The 17777-nt window shown below is 56.1% G+C and overlaps 2 protein-coding genes across 14 annotated transcripts; both read left to right on the top strand.

The window, feature by feature from the left end:
* Positions 1-80: 80 nt before the first annotated feature.
* Positions 81-7594, top strand: CCDC159 (coiled-coil domain containing 159). 6 transcript variants are annotated; one of them, XM_045589251.1, is made up of 13 exons: positions 81-280; positions 2732-2850; positions 2950-3044; positions 3837-3870; positions 4144-4232; positions 4338-4419; positions 4598-4787; positions 5352-5419; positions 5523-5599; positions 6162-6283; positions 6504-6586; positions 7273-7386; positions 7522-7594. In XM_045589251.1, the coding sequence occupies exons 1-13, from the start codon at positions 276-278 to the stop codon at positions 7524-7526; spliced, it is 1083 nt and encodes a 360-aa protein (XP_045445207.1). In that variant the 5' UTR covers positions 81-275; the 3' UTR covers positions 7527-7594. The 6 variants fall into 6 exon arrangements, with proteins under 6 accessions (XP_045445207.1, XP_045445208.1, XP_045445205.1 ...); XM_045589249.1 differs by having other exon boundaries at positions 83-280; positions 2950-3179; XM_045589252.1 differs by lacking the exon at positions 2732-2850.
* A 532-nt stretch (positions 7595-8126) lies between these two features.
* PLPPR2 (phospholipid phosphatase related 2) lies at positions 8127-16491 on the top strand. 8 transcript variants are annotated; one of them, XM_045589259.1, is made up of 10 exons: positions 8127-8573; positions 9869-10043; positions 10649-10729; positions 11801-11914; positions 12037-12172; positions 12914-13185; positions 13988-14164; positions 14650-14793; positions 15021-15072; positions 15185-16491. In XM_045589259.1, the coding sequence occupies exons 3-10, from the start codon at positions 10664-10666 to the stop codon at positions 15526-15528; spliced, it is 1305 nt and encodes a 434-aa protein (XP_045445215.1). In that variant the 5' UTR covers positions 8127-8573; positions 9869-10043; positions 10649-10663; the 3' UTR covers positions 15529-16491. The 8 variants fall into 8 exon arrangements, with proteins under 8 accessions (XP_045445215.1, XP_045445216.1, XP_045445213.1 ...); XM_045589260.1 differs by having other exon boundaries at positions 9869-10036; positions 10644-10729; XM_045589257.1 differs by having other exon boundaries at positions 8129-8573; positions 11726-11914.
* The last annotated feature ends 1286 nt before the right edge of the window (positions 16492-17777 follow it).

The following is a 17777-nucleotide window of genomic DNA, read 5'->3' on the forward strand; positions in this document are numbered from 1 at the left end:
CGCTTAGCAGAAACCTGCCTGAAGCCCCGCCCCCTCTCCGGGATTTTACTCAATTACGCGGCGGCTCCCAAGATCTGCGGAAGCGGGAAGGCGCCAATGAGGCCGCGGGCTGCGACGGAGGGGGCGGGGCCAACGCGTCAGCCACGCCCCTCTCTGTGACTCCGCATTTGGGCTCCGCGGGTTTTAAAGTGATGGTGTCCCCGCAGGATCAAATTTCAGCGTCACAGCTGGGGACTGGCTTCGCGGTTCCTGATGGGAGAGTATGAGCAGGTGCTATGTGGTAGGTGGAAGTGGGAAGTGGTCAGGAGCATGTGAGGCGTAGGACTCAAGGCCCGGGGGGCGGGGCCCGTGCTAATGACCCTCCCCTCTCTCCCCAAGAATTCTCCCTGTAGGGACTTCAGGAGGAACAACCGATATGGGAGGGGGAGGGTGTTCCACTTGCAGTTGGCACTCAGAAACGGGTCCTCCCTCTCCTCCAATCCTCTCAGGGCTCCTATGACTCCCAGATCCCAAGTTCTCAGCGTGACATTCAAGGGCATACATTGAGTTTCCCACTGCTGTGTGCTAAACACTGGCGTGGATTAATCTACTTAATCACAGCAATTATGTGGTAGCGTGCTATCCCATTTTTATAGTTGGGGACACCAAGGCACGGGGAGGTTCAGTAATTCTTTCAATACCACACAGCTAGGAAGGGGCAGGGCTAGGATTTGAACCCACACCATCCAGCCAGAGGGTCTCCAGTGCCTCTTGAAAAGGTACTCCAGAACATTTCAGGCAGAAGCACAACCTCTGTGTGACAAGATGGGTGTGAAGATGAGTGTTGAAGGTGGTGCCCCCCACTCAGTGAGGTACTCAGAAAATATGAGCTTGAAAACAGGTCCAGGGCCCTGGCCAGGGTGGGCATCCTCCCATGCACTGAGAGGTGACGGGTTGTTTCCCTGTCAGGCCACATGCCCGGGTGGCAGGGTTGAGCCCCAGTAGGGGTCATGCAGGAGGCAACCTACCCATGTTTCTCTTTAACATCAGTGTTTCTCTCTCTCTCTCTCTCCCTTCCCCTTCCTCTGTCTCTAAAAATCCATTTAAAAGGATCAAGGGCCCCAGCCGGTGTGGCTCAGTTGGTTGCACTAGAAAGTCAATGACAGGGTCCATCTCCTCTGTGGCCCCAGCCCAGATTCCAGAAGCAGCCACTGGGCCCACAGGGAGTGAATAAAAAGCCCTTAAAGTGCTAGTTACCCATAATACACTCCAGTGTCTATGGGATTAGACATCCCATAGCGCATGTGGGCTGGATCCCCACCAGGGGTCGTGCAGGAGGCCGCTGATCCATGTTTCTCTTTCACATTGATGTTTCTCTCTCTCCCTCACCCTTCCTCTCTCTCTCAAATCAGAAAAGACATCTTTCTTAAAAAACAGATTAAGGAAGCTTTTACAGAGCAGATGCTGAATAGGGTCTTGAAGGGTGCATAGCAGTTTTCTAGGACTGGGCAGAAGAAGGACACTGGAGGACTCAGAAAAACCTCTAGAGTGTGGCCTTTCTTTTTTTAAAATATATTTTATTGATTTTTTTTTATTTTTATTTTTTTACAGAGAGAAAGAGAGAGGGATAGAGAGTTAGAAACATCGATGAGAGAGAATCATCGATCAGCTGCCTCTTGCACACTCCCTACTGGGGATGTGCCCGCAACCAAGGTACATGCCCTTGACCAGAATCGAACCCAGGACCTTTCAGTCCTCAAGCAGGCGCTCTACCACTGAGCCAAACCGGATTCGGCCGGCCTTTCTGTCTTGCTTCCAGGTGGAGGCAAGACCCCCCCCACCTGGAAGTTTTCCCAGACAGCTCTGTCCCATGTGACTCCATCTGTGCCAGCCCTGACCACTCCCCCTGGGATGAGGCAGAGCTGCCTTCTCTCTCGTTCCCAGCCCCACTTAGCCTGGGCCTGGGCCCCAATTGAATAGACATGTCTTATAATTCGTATTAAATAGATAGGCCTTGCCTCTCCTGTTCACACACGATGGCTCCCATGTATCTGGGGAGCCGGGTCCAAACTTCTCTGCTCGGCTTTCAATGCTTTGCTTGAACTGCCCTGCTAATCTCCTGCTGCTGCCTCTTGGACTCTGCCTCCAACCGTCCTGAATTTATCATCCCAGACCACATGGTTCCACGCCTCCAAGCTTTGGCTCATGCTCTTTCTTTTTTATTTATTTTTTTAAAGAATAGTTGATTGATTTTTAAAAAATATTTTTAAAATCTATTTTTTTATTGATTTCAGAGCGGAAGGGAGAGGGAGAGATAGAAACATCAACAGTAAGAGAGAATCGTTGGTTGGCTGCCTCCTGGATGCCCCCAATTGGGGATCTAGCCCTGGGCATGTGCCCTGACTGGGAATCTAACCAGCAGCCTTTTGGTGCGTGGGACAACGCCCAACCAACTGAGCCACACCGGCTAGGGTTGCACATGCTGTTTCCTGACAGGGCCCAATGTTAAGGATTGGGTTTTTTCTTTTAGACTCTTCTGAGACCTCCCTTTCTCCTGGGGGGTCTTCTGGGTCCTTCTCACTTCCCATCCCAACCCCCGGGGCTGGGATCAACTTTCATCCTGTTCCTCCCGTAGCTGGAGGCCCTGTGTTCAGGGCTGAGGCCTCTGTGAGGTGTCAGGGAGGGCCTTGCAGTGTCGGGACATGGGGGCTGGTCTCAGTGCAGCCCCCTGTCCTGTCCTTCCTACTCGAAGCGACCCTCTTCTGGCCGGCCTGCCCCGGGACTCTGACTACTCTCTGCCCTGCTACTGCTCATCTCCGTCGCCCTCCAACTTGTGTTCGTTTGATAACAACAAGTGTGACAAGTACTGGGGTTCGTTGAGGGGCTGCTCCAGAGCTGGGGGGCTGGGAGGGGCTGGCGTGCTCCGGGTCGGCTCTCAGGATGTCCTCATTCACTCCCCACCCCCACCAGGCCCTGCCTCAGACAACAAGAACCTGAACTATACATTTCACTGGTCCAGGACCCCAGATCTAGAGACCCCGGGGCCAGCTGCTTCAGAGAACACGGTGACAATTATAGACTGGAAGCCAGGGAGGGACTCGGGGCCTCAGTCGCATGGGTCTCCCCACTTCCCCAACGCGGACTCGCAGGAATGCTATAATGACCAGGAACTTGGGAAGAAGCGTTCGAGTATCACTAAGGTTACCCGCACCCAGACCCCCCTTCCTGCTGCACCACCGTCTATTGCTGCGGGGCTTGGGGTGGGGGTGGGGGTTTGGGGAGACAGGGAAGTCCTTAGTACCCAGAACACCTCCCAGGGCTCAGCTGGCCTGCAGTGAATATGGATGAGGGAATGGATGGAATGGACGTGGGATGGTGTGTTTCAGTGGAATCTTTTCTGTCATTGTCTCTGGCTGTGACTGTGTCTGTGTCTGGTTATGTGTCTGAGATGAGTGTGCATGGGCGCCCTGGGTCTGATGCCTTGGAGTGCACGCCTGTGTCTGTGTTTATGTCGCTGTGATTGTGGTGGGATTACACATGGTTATGCGTCTGTGCTGTTGGTGCTGCCGGCAGCCATTGTCAATGTCGTTTGCCCCTACAGAGGAGGGCCCTTTTCTGAGCCCAGCCCAGAGATGGGGCTTGGCAGGTGCATGCTGTCAGGGGCAGCCCAGAGGCCCTGCACATGTAGGCTACAAGCCACATAGGTGCACTTCTGAGCATGTACAGATATGTCTGCACTCAGGCTCTGAGACACCCAGAACTCAGCAGACTCAACTCGGGTCCAGACACTGGGTTGGGGGGAGGAAGGAGACAGCCCAGGGATGAATTTCTGCTGCCCTCATACTCCCCTATCCTAGAAACCATCGGAGACCAGCTCTTCTAAAACCAAAGGTGAGAACCCTCCCTCCTAACAAGACTGGGTGTGCAAGACCTGCTGGTTCCTGCTTCCACCCTCTGTCCCAGCCTCCGTGGAATCCTGCCATTGCTGCCCGCTCAGCCCTGCCCCAGCATTGGCTGCCTCTTGCCCCTGACCTTGCCCTCCATCCCAGTCCCTGATCATGACCCCCTACTCCTGCCTCTACCTCAGGCTCTGTGATCCCTGCTCCTGACCTTGCCCCTGCCCCCACCCTGCCCAGCTTGGCCGACCCACACTTCTGCTCGCAGGTAAGCCCACCATGATGATTCCTGACACCCAGAAGCTCCTGCGCTGCGAACTGGAGTCACTCAAGAACCAGCTACAGGCCCAGACTAAGGTTAGCCCCCTCAGCCAGCCCTGTGCCCAGCGACCTCTGTCCCCTCCTCACCCCCCCCCCCCCCCCCCCCGCCCTGCCTCCCAGGCATGACCTCTTCCCCCACAGGCTTTTGAGTTCCTAAATCACTCAGTGACCATGTTGGAGAAAGAGAGCTGCCTGCAGCAAATCAAGATCCAGCAGCTTGAAGGTGAGGACTGGTCTGAGGTCAAGGCCAGGCGGGAGGCTGTCTGGGTGGGCTGGGTCAGAGTGAGAGAAGTGGGCGAGCCTGGATTCAGGGTCGGGATCCAGCCAGGCTAGGGCAAACGTGGGTTCAAAGCTGCGCTCAGTGGGATTGGGGCTCAGTCCAGCTCCCACTGTTTCTGAAGAAGCCCTGAGTCCCACGGGCCACCAGACAGAGGGAAACAAATCCGACGCGGATCAGGGACAGCAGGAGCTGTACGGGGCCCTGGCGCAAGGCCTGAAGGGGCTGCAGAAGACCCTGCGGGAGAGTGAGGAGGTGCAGAGAACCCGCACCACCCGCTGCCTGCAGCTGCTGGCCCAGGAGATCCGAGACAGGTGGGTGTGCTGAGGGGGAGGCCTGGAGGCTGTGGGAGGGAGGGAAGGCCAAGAGGAGGAAACGGGAGAGGCTTGTCTAAGGGTGATGGGGGGCCATGGAAGGCTTAGAGGACAAGAGGAGCAGATGACAGGGTCGAAGGCAGCTTCAGTGTTTGTGTGTGGGGAGACTGGGAGGCCAAAGGCAGGGAAGGAAGACAGGAAGCTGAAGGAAGGATGGGAAGGAGGTAGGATGGAGAGGTTGATGCAGGCTGAGGCTGGGAATATGGGAGGTCAGGGGTGAGGAAGATAGAGGGATGGAGGACAAGCAATGGGAAGCTGAGGGAATGGGAGGCTGCAGGTCAGGAGGAGGTGACTGGGGAGGGCGAGGGTGGGGGGGCCAATGGTAGTTGGAGGGTGAAAGTGGGTAGGCAACTTGGGGAGGGGTGGAGCCTGGGGGAAATGGTGGTTGACCAGATGGGAACATGGGAGGTGGAGGAGGTTTGGAGAGGCAGGTGGGCAGATTGTGAGGCCGGGAGGCCAGGCACTGGGCCCGGGCTGTGGGTCTAGACTGCACTGTCCCCTCAGCAAGAAATTCCTGTGGGAGGAGCTAGAGCTGGTTCGGGAGGAGGTGACCTTCATCTATCAGAAGCTCCGTGAGTGCCTGGAGCCCGGGGGCGGGGCGGGGGGGGGGGGCGGGGGAGGGGAGGGTGGTGGTGTCCTTTGCTGCCAGCCTCCCTGAGCCTCCTCCCCTCACAGAGGCACAGGAGGAAGAGATCACTGAGAACCTGGTGAACATCCAGAAGATGCAGAAGAACCAGGTGAAGTGCCGTAAGGTGAGGAGAGGACAGGGGCCCCTCGTGGGTTGGGGATTTGGGGATCTCTGCCGGCCTCCAACATCGGGCTGGAGCCAGAAGGCCTGGACATAGATCTCAGCTCTGCTGCTTACTGCTGTGTGACTGTGGGCGAGTTTCTTGGCCTCTCCAGGCCTCACTTTCCTCATCTGTGTCATGGATAAAACACACACATCCCTGCCTGAAAGGGGTAGCTGCAGGAACTGAGGGCAACCTGGCATGCAATAAGTGCCATGTAATGGTCACCTTGCACCGTCATTATTTTTTTTAATATATATATTTTATTGATTTTTTTTACAGAGAGGAAGAGAGAGGGATAGAGAGTTAGAAACATCGTTGAGAGAGAATCATTGATCAGCTGCCTCTTGCACCACCTCTACTGGGGATGTGCCCGCAACCAAGGTGCATGCCCTTGACCGGAATCGAACCCGGGACCCTTCAGTCTGCAGACCGACGCTCTTCCACTGAGCCAAACAGGCTTCTGCTTGCACAGACATTATTACGACTGCTCTTCTCTCTCTCCCCACCCCTGTGGGAGCCCCAGGTCTTGACCAAGATGAAACAGCAGGGGTGTGAGACAACCAGCTGGCTGGAGGCAGAGGAGGTGCCATCAGGAGGCAAAGGTTCTTGGAGGAATGACCTCCAGAAGGAGCTGAGTGACATATGGTGATGCCCAGCCCCAACTCTCTGACCCCTGGCCCTCATCTGCCCTGCCCTACTCCTAATCTGATCAAATTGCGACCCCCAGAACCTAGAAGCCATCTGAGTCCAGACCTCCCATCTCCAAGCAGGACTCCCTTCCTCCTCTGCCCCCCTAACAGCCCCATGCCCCAGCCCCAAGCAGTCCAGAGTCACCTGGGGCCCCCAGCTCCCCGTCCTCCTGCAGGTCCGCCGTGCATATGCTACAGAACTCCTTTGATGGCCTCAACTTGTCCTCGGGAATCCGTCCCAAGACTGGGAACCTTAGGGGTGAGAGGGACTGAACCATGCTCCTGGGTGGGTGGGGTCATTCTCCAGCTTCACACATGGAGGTCATGTTCAAAGCCATATTTAGAGGTCACACATGTTGGGTTTCATTAAAAAAAGATGAGAGGGAATCATTGATCAGCTGCCTCTTGCATGCCCCCCCACTGGGGATCAAGCCCGAAGCTCAACCACTGACTCACATCAGCTGGACGGGTTTCTTTCTTTCTTTTTTTAATATATATATAATATTTTAAATATTTTTATATATAATATTTTAAATTATTTCAGAGAGGAAGGGAGAGGAACAGAGAGATAGAAACATCAGTGATGAGAGAGAATCATTGATTGGCTGCCTCCTGCATGCCCCCTACTGGGGATCAAGCCAGCAGCCCAGGAGGAACTACCCACCCTCCTAGTTCATAGGTTGATGCTCAACCATTGAGCTATACCAGCCAGGCCACGTTTTTAATTTGGGGTCACATTTAGGAGTCCCTGGAGATTTCATCTAGGGGTCACTCCGGGTCACCTGGCTGTTTTTTAAGGATCATTGGTGTAAAATTCAAGTATCACATGGGGTCACATTCAAGGGGCATGATTAAGGGACACTGGTCCATCCATATTCGGAGGTCTTTCAAGGGTCACATTCGGGGTTCATGCACGGAGAGCCAGAATGGGACCTGTCCCTGCAGGCTACAACGGTCACAGATGCCTGAGTCCTCCACTTCAGTCTTGGGACTCGGACTCCGACTCGGACCAGGACCCTTCCCAGCCACCCTTCCTCAAGAGCCGCTCCTTCCCATCAGGTGTGGGTCCTCCCCGGCCCGGCCCAACCCCACAGCACAGAGCCTCCCAGCTCCCAACCTGCGCTCCTGCCCCTGACTGCCCTCCCTGGGTCCCCTGGACCAGACCTGGCCCTTACCCATCCTGTCTCCCCACAGCTTGAGCAGCCGGGTTGCTCTCCTCGAAGACCCCTCCAGAGAGAAAATAAACTAGCCAAGACCCTCCTCCACCTGCGGACTGTTGCTCCTGCTGCTTCTTGTGCCTGAGAATGAGCCACCCCCGTTTACTCACCAGGGTTGGGGAGGGCATGGAGATCCCAGGGGCTGTTTGGGATGTAGGAGCTTAGGGTCAGAGCCCAGTGTGAGGGCAGATTGGTATATGACAAGTCCTGTCTGGGTTGATCTGTCCAGATATGAGTGGCTAGACAGGCTGTTTCTTACTAGCCACACGTCTTCCTTTCTTTTTTTTTTCTTTTTTTAATATATTTTATTGATTTCTTTACAGAGAGATAGAGAGCTAGAAACATCGATGAGAATCATCAATCAGCTGCCTCTTACACACCCCCTACTGGGGATGTGCCCACAACCAAGGTAGATGCCCTTGACTGGAATCCAATCCGGGACCCTTCAGTCCACAGGCCGAAGCTCTATCCACTGAGCCAAACTGGCCAGGACTTAAAATAATTTTTGTTGATTTCAGAGAGGAAGGGAGAGGGGAAGAGAGATGGAAACATCAATGATAAGAGAGATCCGTTGATTGCCTGCCTCCTGCACACCCTCCCTGGGGACCGAGCCCGCAACCTGGGCATGTGCCTTTGGTTTGAATCAAACCCGAGACCCTTCAATCCACAGGCCAACGCACTACCTACTGAGCCAAACCGGCTCGGGCCAGAGTCCTCCCCCTGAACCTCCATCCTTCGTTCCCCCTCAATCTATTCTAACTCGCCCCGCCTGGTCCCAAAGAACCGCCGAGACTCCGCCCCCGATCATGCTAATAAGACGCCCCGATGCCCCGCCCAGTGTTTTATGCAAATAAGGTACCCGAGGCCACGCCCCTCGCTCCTTCACGGAGCCTGCGCTGCGCAGAGCCGGGCGACAGCATCTCCATTTGTGCGTCCACCCACCCGCCCGCCAGGCCGGCGATCCGTCTGTCCGGCCGCGCTGGTGACGTCTAGGCGGAACCCGAAGTCCGGTGGCGAAGCCTCAACCCGGTGAGGGGGACGGGCTTGGACCCCGTCTGGCGGGCTTCCCACCCTCGGGCTCTGCCTGGTCCGGGTTCGGATCCTGTGGGTCCGGTCCCCTGCGGGTCCAGCGTGGGAAGGGGGAGGGGAAGCGAGGAGCTAGGGGACCAGCCTGGGGAGGGGGCATGGGAGGGAACCCGGGCTTGAGAAGCCAGGAGGAGGTGGCGAGGGTGGTGACTGGGATTGCATGGTTGTAATTACATGTCAGTGGGGTTGTGTAACTGTCATTTTGTGTCTGTAGAGCTGTGGTTGTGTGGCTTCTGAAGTGTGTGTGGTGTGGTGTGTGTGTGTGTGTGTGTGACTGTCTCCGGTGGCTGTCATTGTGTGCTCTCATCGTGGCTATCCCTGATGGTGTGTGTGTGGCTTTGTTGTGATGGCTGTCCCTGTGATTGTGAGCCTTTTGGTGTCTGTGTGGTTGTGGGTATATGGCTGTCATTGTGTGGCTGCTGTTGTGTGTTCCTTTTAATGGTGTGTGGGGGGGCATGTTTGCATTCTAATGTGCAGCTGTCATCGTGCATCTTTCGTGTGTGGCTGTGGCTCTCTGTGTGAGTCTGTCATGGTCCATGTATGTATATGCCCTTGTGTGGCCATTTGGCTGTGGTCATGGACAGCACCGTATCTCCCATGACTGTCGATGTGGATGAGAAGTGTTCATGTGTGTGGTTGTCACTGAGTTCCATGTAACTGGGGGTGTGACACTATGACCGGTTCTGTGACACCTCCCCCTCCCCTTCCCCCCCCCCCCCTGCACTGTGTACGGTGACTCTCCTTTTGATGTTGCTCTTAAGTGTGTTGGCAACCCTGAGCCCCCTTCCCTGAGGGGCGAGCGCTCATGTGGGGCTGTGGGGCTGTGTGGTGTGTGAAGAGCCGCCTGTTGTGTCCCTGTGACTGTGTTGGGGGAGTTGTTTGATCTGTGTGGGTGTCTGTGACAGGCTGTGCGCACATTGTGCCGTGTGCGTGTGCGGTGCGTGTGCGTGAGTATGCCGTGATGTGTGTGGTGGGCTGTGGTGGGTGTTGGGCACCTGTCTGAAGGAGTGGGCCCGTCTTGTTCACCACAGGCTGGCACTCAGTACAGTGCCTGGAACGCAGCAGGCATGTGGTCCGTGTTGGCTGAGCCGTGTGGGGTGTGGGGAGGGGGGCCGGATGAAGGCTGTGTCCTCTGGGGGTGCCAGTGTGGTTGACTATGTTCCGGGAGAGTGACGGGGCTGTGGCCAGATAGGCATCTGGGACCTCTTGCATCCTTCATCCCACATGTTACACTGAAGAGCAAGCCCGGTGGATGGAGCACTGGACCCAGAGTGCCTACCCTCACCTGCCTGCGCCTCAGTTTCCACATCTGTGCAATGGGGGTGACCGTCACTGCCCTGCTGGCGGCCAGGGACGGCTGTGAGTGCGCAGGCGTGGCAGCCACCTGTGGGAAGTCATAGGGCTCTTTCCCAGGTGAGGCCGCCTGCCTGGGAGGATGGGTCAAGCAGGTGTGACCGTTAGTGCTTCCCTGCTGGGGGCAGCGGGGAGCGTGTGGTGGGAGATGCTGGAAGGAAGTAGAGAGGCCATCAACCAGGAACCACAGGGACCTGGGAGAAGGGCCTGGAAGGGGAGGGGGACACGGAGCATGGGGTTCCCTGTAAAGCATGTGGGAAGAGAGGACGGGGTTCCCTAAACACTGGTGGGTGTGAGAACCCTTCTACCTGGATCCTTCTCCGTAGTGGAGGGATCCCTGTTAAGTTGGAGAATTCTCTCCTAAAAGCCGGGGCGGGGGGAGGGGTCCTGCTTAGTAAGGAGGAGAGTCCCTCCTAAAAGGTATGGGGCTAGAATCTCCTATGTAGGTTACAGGGAGGGAACACGCTAGAGAATCCCTGGGGTTCCCCCGCCGCAGGCTGAGCGGAGCAGGCTGTCAGAGGAAGCTGGTGTCTCCGATGGGCAGGAGCAGGGCTGAGCCCTGGATACGCAGAGGCATGGCCAGAGGACTCCAGGGGCCCCGTGACCTCAGTCAGCTTCCCCCTCGGCCACACCCTGGCCACCCCGCCTCCTCCCCACCTCCACAGGCCCAGGCCTTCACCATGGCGGGAGGGAGACCTCAGCTCAAGAGGAGTTTCTCCATCATCCCCTGCTTTGTCTTCGTGGAGGTGAGGAGTCCATGCCTCCTTCATCCCCATTCCCTCAGTGGGGAGGGGGTGTACCTGTCTTTCTGTCCCTTTTCTGTGTCCCTCTTCCTGGCCAAGTCCCTAACTTTCCACCTAGCTGGTTCCAGGCCTGCCTTCTCTCTCCCGATCTCCTCCCCCCTGTCTGGGGGGCGGGGGGGGGGGGTGGGCAGGGAGATGAGAATATGATTCCCTTTCTCTTGAGGAGTGTCTATGGGCTTGGACTCAGAGGTAATGCTCCCAGGGTTCCAATCCTGCTCTTCACATCCTCACCTCGGGACTCTGGGCATCTCACATACCCTCCTGAGCCTCAATTTCCTCTTCTGTCCAATGGGCATATTTAGAAGGTCAATGTATTCACTGACAGAAAAGGGTTAGTATGGCCCCCTGCCCACAGGAAGAGTTAGTCCTGAGGTAGCTGCTATCCCACCAGTAGGATTAGTTCTTCCCCTGGTGATCTGTCCAGCGAGTCTCTCTATCTCTCTGGTCAGATTTTAACCGTGTCCTCACCCTCCCTCCCAATCCCATTCCCTCTTTTCTTCTCTCTCTAGTCTATTGTTCTAGACCCTTCTCTTTTTTTTTCCTTTGCCTTTTCTCTTTTTCTTTCTCCTCTTCCCGCTTCTCTCCTCTCCCCTCCACTTCTGTCTTCCCTCTCTTTCTTTCTGTTTCCATCTCCATCTCTTTTCTCTGTCTCTTACTTGTGTCTCCCAAACTCTGACACTTCTCTGGCCCCGTTGCCCCCTCTCTCTCTCTCTCTCTCTCTCTCCCCTCTCTCTCTCTCTCTCTCTCTCTCTCTCTCTCTCTCTCTCTCTTCATCTCCCTCTGTCTTGATCACTCTCTGTCTCTCTCCCCCTTTTCTCTCTCTGACTGTCATGTTTGTGTGCGTGTGTGTGTGTGTGTGTGTGTGTGGCCATGTCCCCAGTTCAGGCCTGACCCTCTCTTTTTCTCTCCGTCTCTCTCTCTGCTCTGGCTGGGCGGCAGTCTGTGCTGCTGGGCGTGGTGGTCCTGCTTGCTTACCGCCTGGAGTTCACGGACACCTTCCCTGTGCACGCCCAGGGCTTCTTCTGCTATGACAGCACTTATGCCAAGCCCTACCCGGGGCCTGAGGCTGCCAGCCGAGCACCTCCTGCACTTATCTATGCTCTGGTCACCGCTGGGCCCACCCTCACGGTGAGACTGAGGGGGGTCGCCTTGGTAGACGGTGGGAGGCCCTCCCGGGAGGCACGGGGGTCGGGGAGTGGCGAGGGCTGGGCTCGAAGGCCAGGAGGACCCTATTCTGGTCTCACCCACAGATCTTGCTGGGGGAGCTGGCTCGTGCCTTTTTCCCCGCACCGCCCTCAGCCATCCCCGTCATCCGGGAGAGCACCATCGTGTCTGGGGCCTGCTGCCGCTTCAGCCCCCCACTGAGGAGGCTGGTCCGCTTCCTGGGTGAGTGACAGGCCCAGGGTTCAACCACCCAAAGGGATCTGGGCCAGGCTCGGCCATCATCAGGATTCCAGGGGGTGAGGGGCCGAGAGTTGTTATGACGGTCAGAGGCAAAAAGGGACTTGGGCTCTGGCCAGGCATGATGGAGGTCTTAGGGACATGGACGGGGCCTAAGCCAACCACGGCAACTGCAAGAGGAGGGCCCCAAATTGCCACAGGGAAAATCTGTCAGAAAAGGAGGACACCATGGGGCCCCAGAGAGATGAGACCCCAGCTGTGCTGTAAATGTAGTCCCAGCCACAGTGGGTGGTGGCGGGGGTCGGGAGAGGGCACAGCTCATCCATAACAGTGGTCCCTGAGGCAGAGGGCCGGTGTTCAGCTCTGGCTCATTGGGGACCCGGAAGAAAAGTGGGCACCTCGGTCACAGCGAGTCCAGGGCAGATATAAAGGGGCCCAGGAATGCCGTCGGGATGCGTCTGGGAGGTCCCAGGCCCAGGTCCCATGCTGATGTCAGGTCTGGTGGGATCCCAGGGGAGGGCTCCTGCTGCCTCGGTGGTTGTCCCAGGGGGACAGAGCGCCATCATGGTGGCCAGGTGTGGTAACTCATGGGGTGAGGTATCAGGGGATTGAATAGTGGTCACGGGAACAAGGAGAGAGGGCCCAGATGAGTCACAAGGAGGCTCACAGGGGGAGCCAGAGCGGCCTCGGGGCCCTAACATGCACCCCTTCCCACCCCATCCCTAGGGGTCTACTCCTTTGGCCTCTTCACCACCACCATCTTTGCCAACGCGGGGCAGGTAGTGACTGGCAACCCCACGCCGCACTTCCTGTCCGTGTGCCGCCCCAACTACACGGCCCTGGGCTGCCAGCCGCCCTCACCAGACCGGCCAGGGCCCGACCGCTTTGTCACCGACCTGGGCGCCTGCGCCGGCAGCCCCAACCTGGTGGCCGCTGCACGCCGAGCGTTCCCCTGCAAGGATGCTGCCCTCTGCGCCTACGCCGTCACCTACACCGCGGTGAGCCCCAGATGGGAGCGCCCAGCGGGGCAGGCCACCTGGGCGGGAGCCTCTGATTCTGACCCAGGAGAAGCCACGCCCTGACCCTGTTACTCCGCCCATAAGGCAGGGTCTACCCGGTAGGAACTCTGACTCCTCCCCTGGACCCTAGTCAGGCCCTGAATCTGCTGTGGTTGACTGACTGCCTTTTGGTGTCTGGCCCCGCCTCCTGGCCCAGGAATGCCACACCCAATGGAAGCTGTTGGCTCCGCCCTGAGGGATCAGGACCCTGTGCCTGGAGCCTAGCCACGTCCCCAGGATGCTACTTTCACCCCCTGGGACCCTCAGTCCCTCCCCCTTTATGGTCTTGGTCTCTGCGAGGACTTCCTGACTCTCCCTTGCTTTTCCCTGGCCGCACCCTGTGTTGCTTTGACTCCTTTTCCTGGAGTTTGGGTCAGAGATTCTCTGGTGTTTGGGGATTCCACCTCCTGGAGCTCCTGGGCCGCCCCTTAGGTCCTGGTGCCGCCCTCTGCTTCTGTAGCCACGCCCCAGCCCAGCAGGGCCTTTCTCCATCTGTGACTGGTCCCTGGGAGACCCTGCCCCTGAGGGCTCCATTGCTCTTTGGTGACCTGGCCACGCCCACTGGGAGTGCCTGACTCCATCCCCGCACTCCCGTCTCCTGGCTCTTCCCTGGAGCCCCTGACCACATCCTCCAGCCCCAATGGGGTTCTGGCCATGCCCCCCAGCCCCAAACGCAGCGGCCACTTGGGTTCGGCAACTGCATTGCCTGTGTCCCCTGACTGGTCCCGTTTGGTTTCCGCAGATGTACGTGACACTGGTGTTCCGCATAAAGGGCTCCCGCCTGGTCAAACCCTCGCTCTGCCTGGCCCTGCTGTGCCCCGCCTTCCTGGTGGGTGTGGTCCGCGTGGCCGAGTACCGCAACCACTGGTCAGACGTGCTGGCGGGCTTCCTGACCGGAGTGGCCATTGCCACCTTCCTGGTGAGCACCCCTTCCACCCACTCTGGTGTGGGAGACCCTCCAGCAGCTCCTTGGCCCAAAAGGGAGGACTGCATGATTGTGAGGGTTATGGACGCTGTGACCTTGGACAAGATCTTTAACCTTCCCTTGCCCAGATGTTCATCTGGGAAATGGGATAGCAGGACCTGGATCAGGGTGATGTGAGCGAGGTCCTTGTTTTGGGTGCAAAATTCGAAGGGTGCTAAAACATTCAGTAATTCAGATAAGCCATATTTCAGTGAAACATTTTTTAAAAATTAGTGCAAAAAACATCAAAAATTTAAACTTTACCAAACAGAGCCTTACTTGCCTCCTCGCGGCCCAGCCCTGAGGAGTAATTACAATAGGAAGCAGGAAAGGAACATAGTAAGCATCATAAAAAACGGTAGCTGTCTTTGAAAACCTTACCCTCAGTGTCCTTATCTGAAAAAGTGGGGATGGTATTTACATAACTCGGATCTTATTAGCCTAACACGCCTCTGTCCCAGGTCAGCTGCGTCGTGCACAACTTCCAGAGCCGGCCGCCCTCCGGCCGAAGGCTCTCCCCCTGGGAGAGCCTGGGCCAAGCCCCCCCCGTGGACAGCCCCCTCGAAAAGTTAAGTGTGGCCCAGGTAAGGGGGGCCGGGGGCTGCTCCCGGCTGGAGAGGGTGGTGGGTGGAAGGGGGGCCAAGGATGCAGGGAGTCAGGCAACAGATCGGGGGGGTGTGTGACCGGCACATGGTTGATCCTGATAATCTGGTTGTCTCTTCCTTTGGGCTCTCTGCCCTATGAGTCCCTCATGCTGTGGCCCGAGGGCCTCAGGGGACCGCTAGCCCATCCCTCTGCCTCTTTGTCTCAGGAACCCGAGGCCTGCAGGCCGCATTCGACACCGGCACGGCTCACCCCATCCAGTGAGTGTCCGGGGAATGGAGGGATAAATGAGGGGACTTCCAGATGGTGGTGACTGCCACAGAGGTCTTCCCTCCTCCCCAGCTTTCTAACCCCATGACCTCTGACCCCCAGAGCCGCAGAACTGCGCCCGCCGTGGCCACCTGATCCCAAGCTGCGCGTCCTCCAGGGCTCCAGCCATGTGTTCATCACCCCGTGTGCCCCGCCCTCGATTGAGATCTGAGCCAACGCCTCTGCCTCTGCCCCTGCCCCTGCCAGCACCAACCCCCAGCCAGGGCCCCTCACCCTCCTCTCCTGGGCCTGGGGGGCCAGGCGGGGGTGGTGGACGTAGCCGGAAGCTGTTGTTGCCCACACCCCTGCTGCGGGACCTGTACACCCTTAGTGGACTCTATCCCTCCCCCTTCCATCGGGACAACTTCAGCCCTTACCTGTTTGCTAGCCGTGACCACCTGCTGTGAGGCCCACTCACTCACTCAGAATCTGCCAGTCCTCATTTCTTCCCTGCCACACGTGTGCATGCGTGCGCCGTGTGAGTGCCAAAGGCCCCCGTCCCCAAACCAGCCGGGTCCAGACATCAGAGGATGGCTGGAAGGACATTTGGGGGTCCCCCTGCCTCTCTTGCCCTCTGGGACATCCAAGTGGGCATAACTGGGAGGTGGGCCCTTGCCCACTAGGATTGCCCTTTTGAGGGCCAAATCCTGATCCCATTGGCTATTGCCAGCCAATGGGAGCCTCCAGTTATCTGAATTATAACCAAAAGGAGTTTACTCCAGCCAATGGGAGCCTCCTCCTCACTTAGAATCCTCAGGCAAGAGGGCAGCTCCAGCCAGTGTTCAGCAAATGAACAACCAACAGGAGCCCTTGTTTTCCAGAATTTCTAGGGTGGGTATGATTCCAGCCAATGGGGAACCGCCCATGTCTAAGTATGTGCAAAACTGAGGAGGGAGATGGGATCAATCTTTGTAACTGGGTTCTCTCTCTCCTCAGGATCAGAATCCAACCCGAGGGTGGGGGCAGGTTCCCCCATGGCAGGGTCCTTGATTCACCCCTTCCCCTCTCAGACCTTCCACTATGTGCACCCTCTCACCCAGTCCCTCCTAACCCCCTACGTATGCAGGGCTTGTCCAGTTCAAAAGTTTTGTGGTTCAGGGTGCTGTCTCCCTTTCCCTGTGCCCGGGTCACCCCAAACCCTTCTGTTATTTATTAGGGCTGTGGGAAAGGACTTTTTTCCCCCTTGGAACCCACCCATTTTTCACACTGCCCCCATGCCTCAGCCTCATGAGGATGTGCCCATCATGAGGGCATGGGTGGAGCACAGGGCTCCCCATCCAGGAGGGCAGCCAAGGGCAGTGGGCAGAGGAGACACTGACTCCCTTTCCTGCCCCTTCCTCATCTTTAATAAAGACCTGTTTGTAACAGAAGTTTGGCCACATGCCTTCCTTCCCTAAGTATTGGGATGTGGAGGTATTTTATTGTGGGTCTAGGTGTCAGTGAGGCTGGGTGTGGGTGTATTGTTAGTGTATCTGAGGGCAATTATGGAAAGTGTGGGGCTGTGGGCCAGTAACTTGGGCTTAAATCTTGGCTCTGCACTTCTTGGCCTCAGGAAAGTTAATTAACCTCTCTGTGCCCTTGTGTCTTCGTGTGAAATGCAGATCCACAAACATACAGTGAGGGGCCTCACATGCCTCTTCCCCAGGCAGCTGGCCTGTTTGTTTTTTTTTTTGTTTTTTTTTTGTGTGTGTTTTTTGTTTTGTTTTGTTTTTGTTTGGTTTTTTACCATGACCAGGGGGCAGAAGGCACAGGAAATAAGGTGAGTGGACTCAGGGTCCCTAATAATGAAAGGAGATGCTGAGGCCAGTAGGAACCTCAAAGCCAAACCCCTAGATACATGGATGAGAGCAGGAGTTCTGATTGTGAGGTTGTGCTGAAGACCCAATGGAGACCAGAAAGTGTAGGAGGGGCAGGGAAACACACACACACACACACACACACACACACACACAAGCTCTGAAGGGCTTCAGACAGGCCATTCAGGGCATGGAGTCATCCAGGGACTAGGAAAGGGGAAGCTGCTTTCCCCTAATTCATCCATCCATCCATCCATTCATTCATCAAACACTAGGAAGCACCTTCTATATGCCAAGTGCTGTGTGATTAGACATATTGGCTGTCGCAGTTAACAGAACAGACACAAATTTCTGCCCTCATGGAGCTCACATTCTAATACTTAAGAGACAAACAAGATACATAAGCTATACACTGAGTGGCCAGATTATTATGATCTCTGAATGCATAATTGGCCACTCAGAATATATATATATATACATACATACACACACATATATATATGTATATGTATGTATGTATGTATGTATGTATGTATATACAGGCAGGCAGTTGGCCAGCCTGCCTGCTGGTCGAACTCCGGTCAAGGGAACAATTTGCATATTAGCCTTTTATTATATAGGATATACACTGAGTGGCCAGATTATTATGCATTCAGAGATCATAATAATCTGGCTACTCAGTGTATACGGAACTACAATAGCAAATTTCGAAAGTATCTGAGAACCAAGAAAAATTTTTTTTCATAATTCATCTGTGGCAAAAACCTGACCTGAACTGACATGAGGTTACTATAGCGTTCATTTATTTAACATGATGTGAATATTCTTATGTTTCATTGATGATAAAGTGTTTGCTTTTG

Source organism: Pipistrellus kuhlii, unplaced genomic scaffold (genome assembly GCF_014108245.1).
Source record: "Pipistrellus kuhlii isolate mPipKuh1 unplaced genomic scaffold, mPipKuh1.p scaffold_m20_p_30, whole genome shotgun sequence".
In the NCBI taxonomy this organism is placed as follows: domain Eukaryota; kingdom Metazoa; phylum Chordata; class Mammalia; order Chiroptera; family Vespertilionidae; genus Pipistrellus; species Pipistrellus kuhlii.

Excerpts from the sequence above, each read along its gene's own strand:
- CCDC159 (XM_036459765.2), top strand. The coding sequence starts at position 2,682 with ATGGGGGCTGGTCTCAGTGCAGCCCCCTGTCCTGTCCTTCCTACTCGA. Across the intron at positions 6,284-6,503 it reads AAGGAGCTGAGTGACATATG|GTCCGCCGTGCATATGCTAC; the intron begins GTGATGCCCAGC and ends GTCCTCCTGCAG. Across the intron at positions 6,587-7,272 it reads CAAGACTGGGAACCTTAGGG|GCTACAACGGTCACAGATGC; the intron begins GTGAGAGGGACT and ends CTGTCCCTGCAG.
- PLPPR2 (XM_045589257.1), top strand. The coding sequence starts at position 10,664 with ATGGCGGGAGGGAGACCTCAGCTCAAGAGGAGTTTCTCCATCATCCCC. Across the intron at positions 14,165-14,649 it reads TGGCCATTGCCACCTTCCTG|CCTAACACGCCTCTGTCCCA; the intron begins GTGAGCACCCCT and ends GGATCTTATTAG. Across the intron at positions 15,073-15,184 it reads GGCACGGCTCACCCCATCCA|AGCCGCAGAACTGCGCCCGC; the intron begins GTGAGTGTCCGG and ends TCTGACCCCCAG.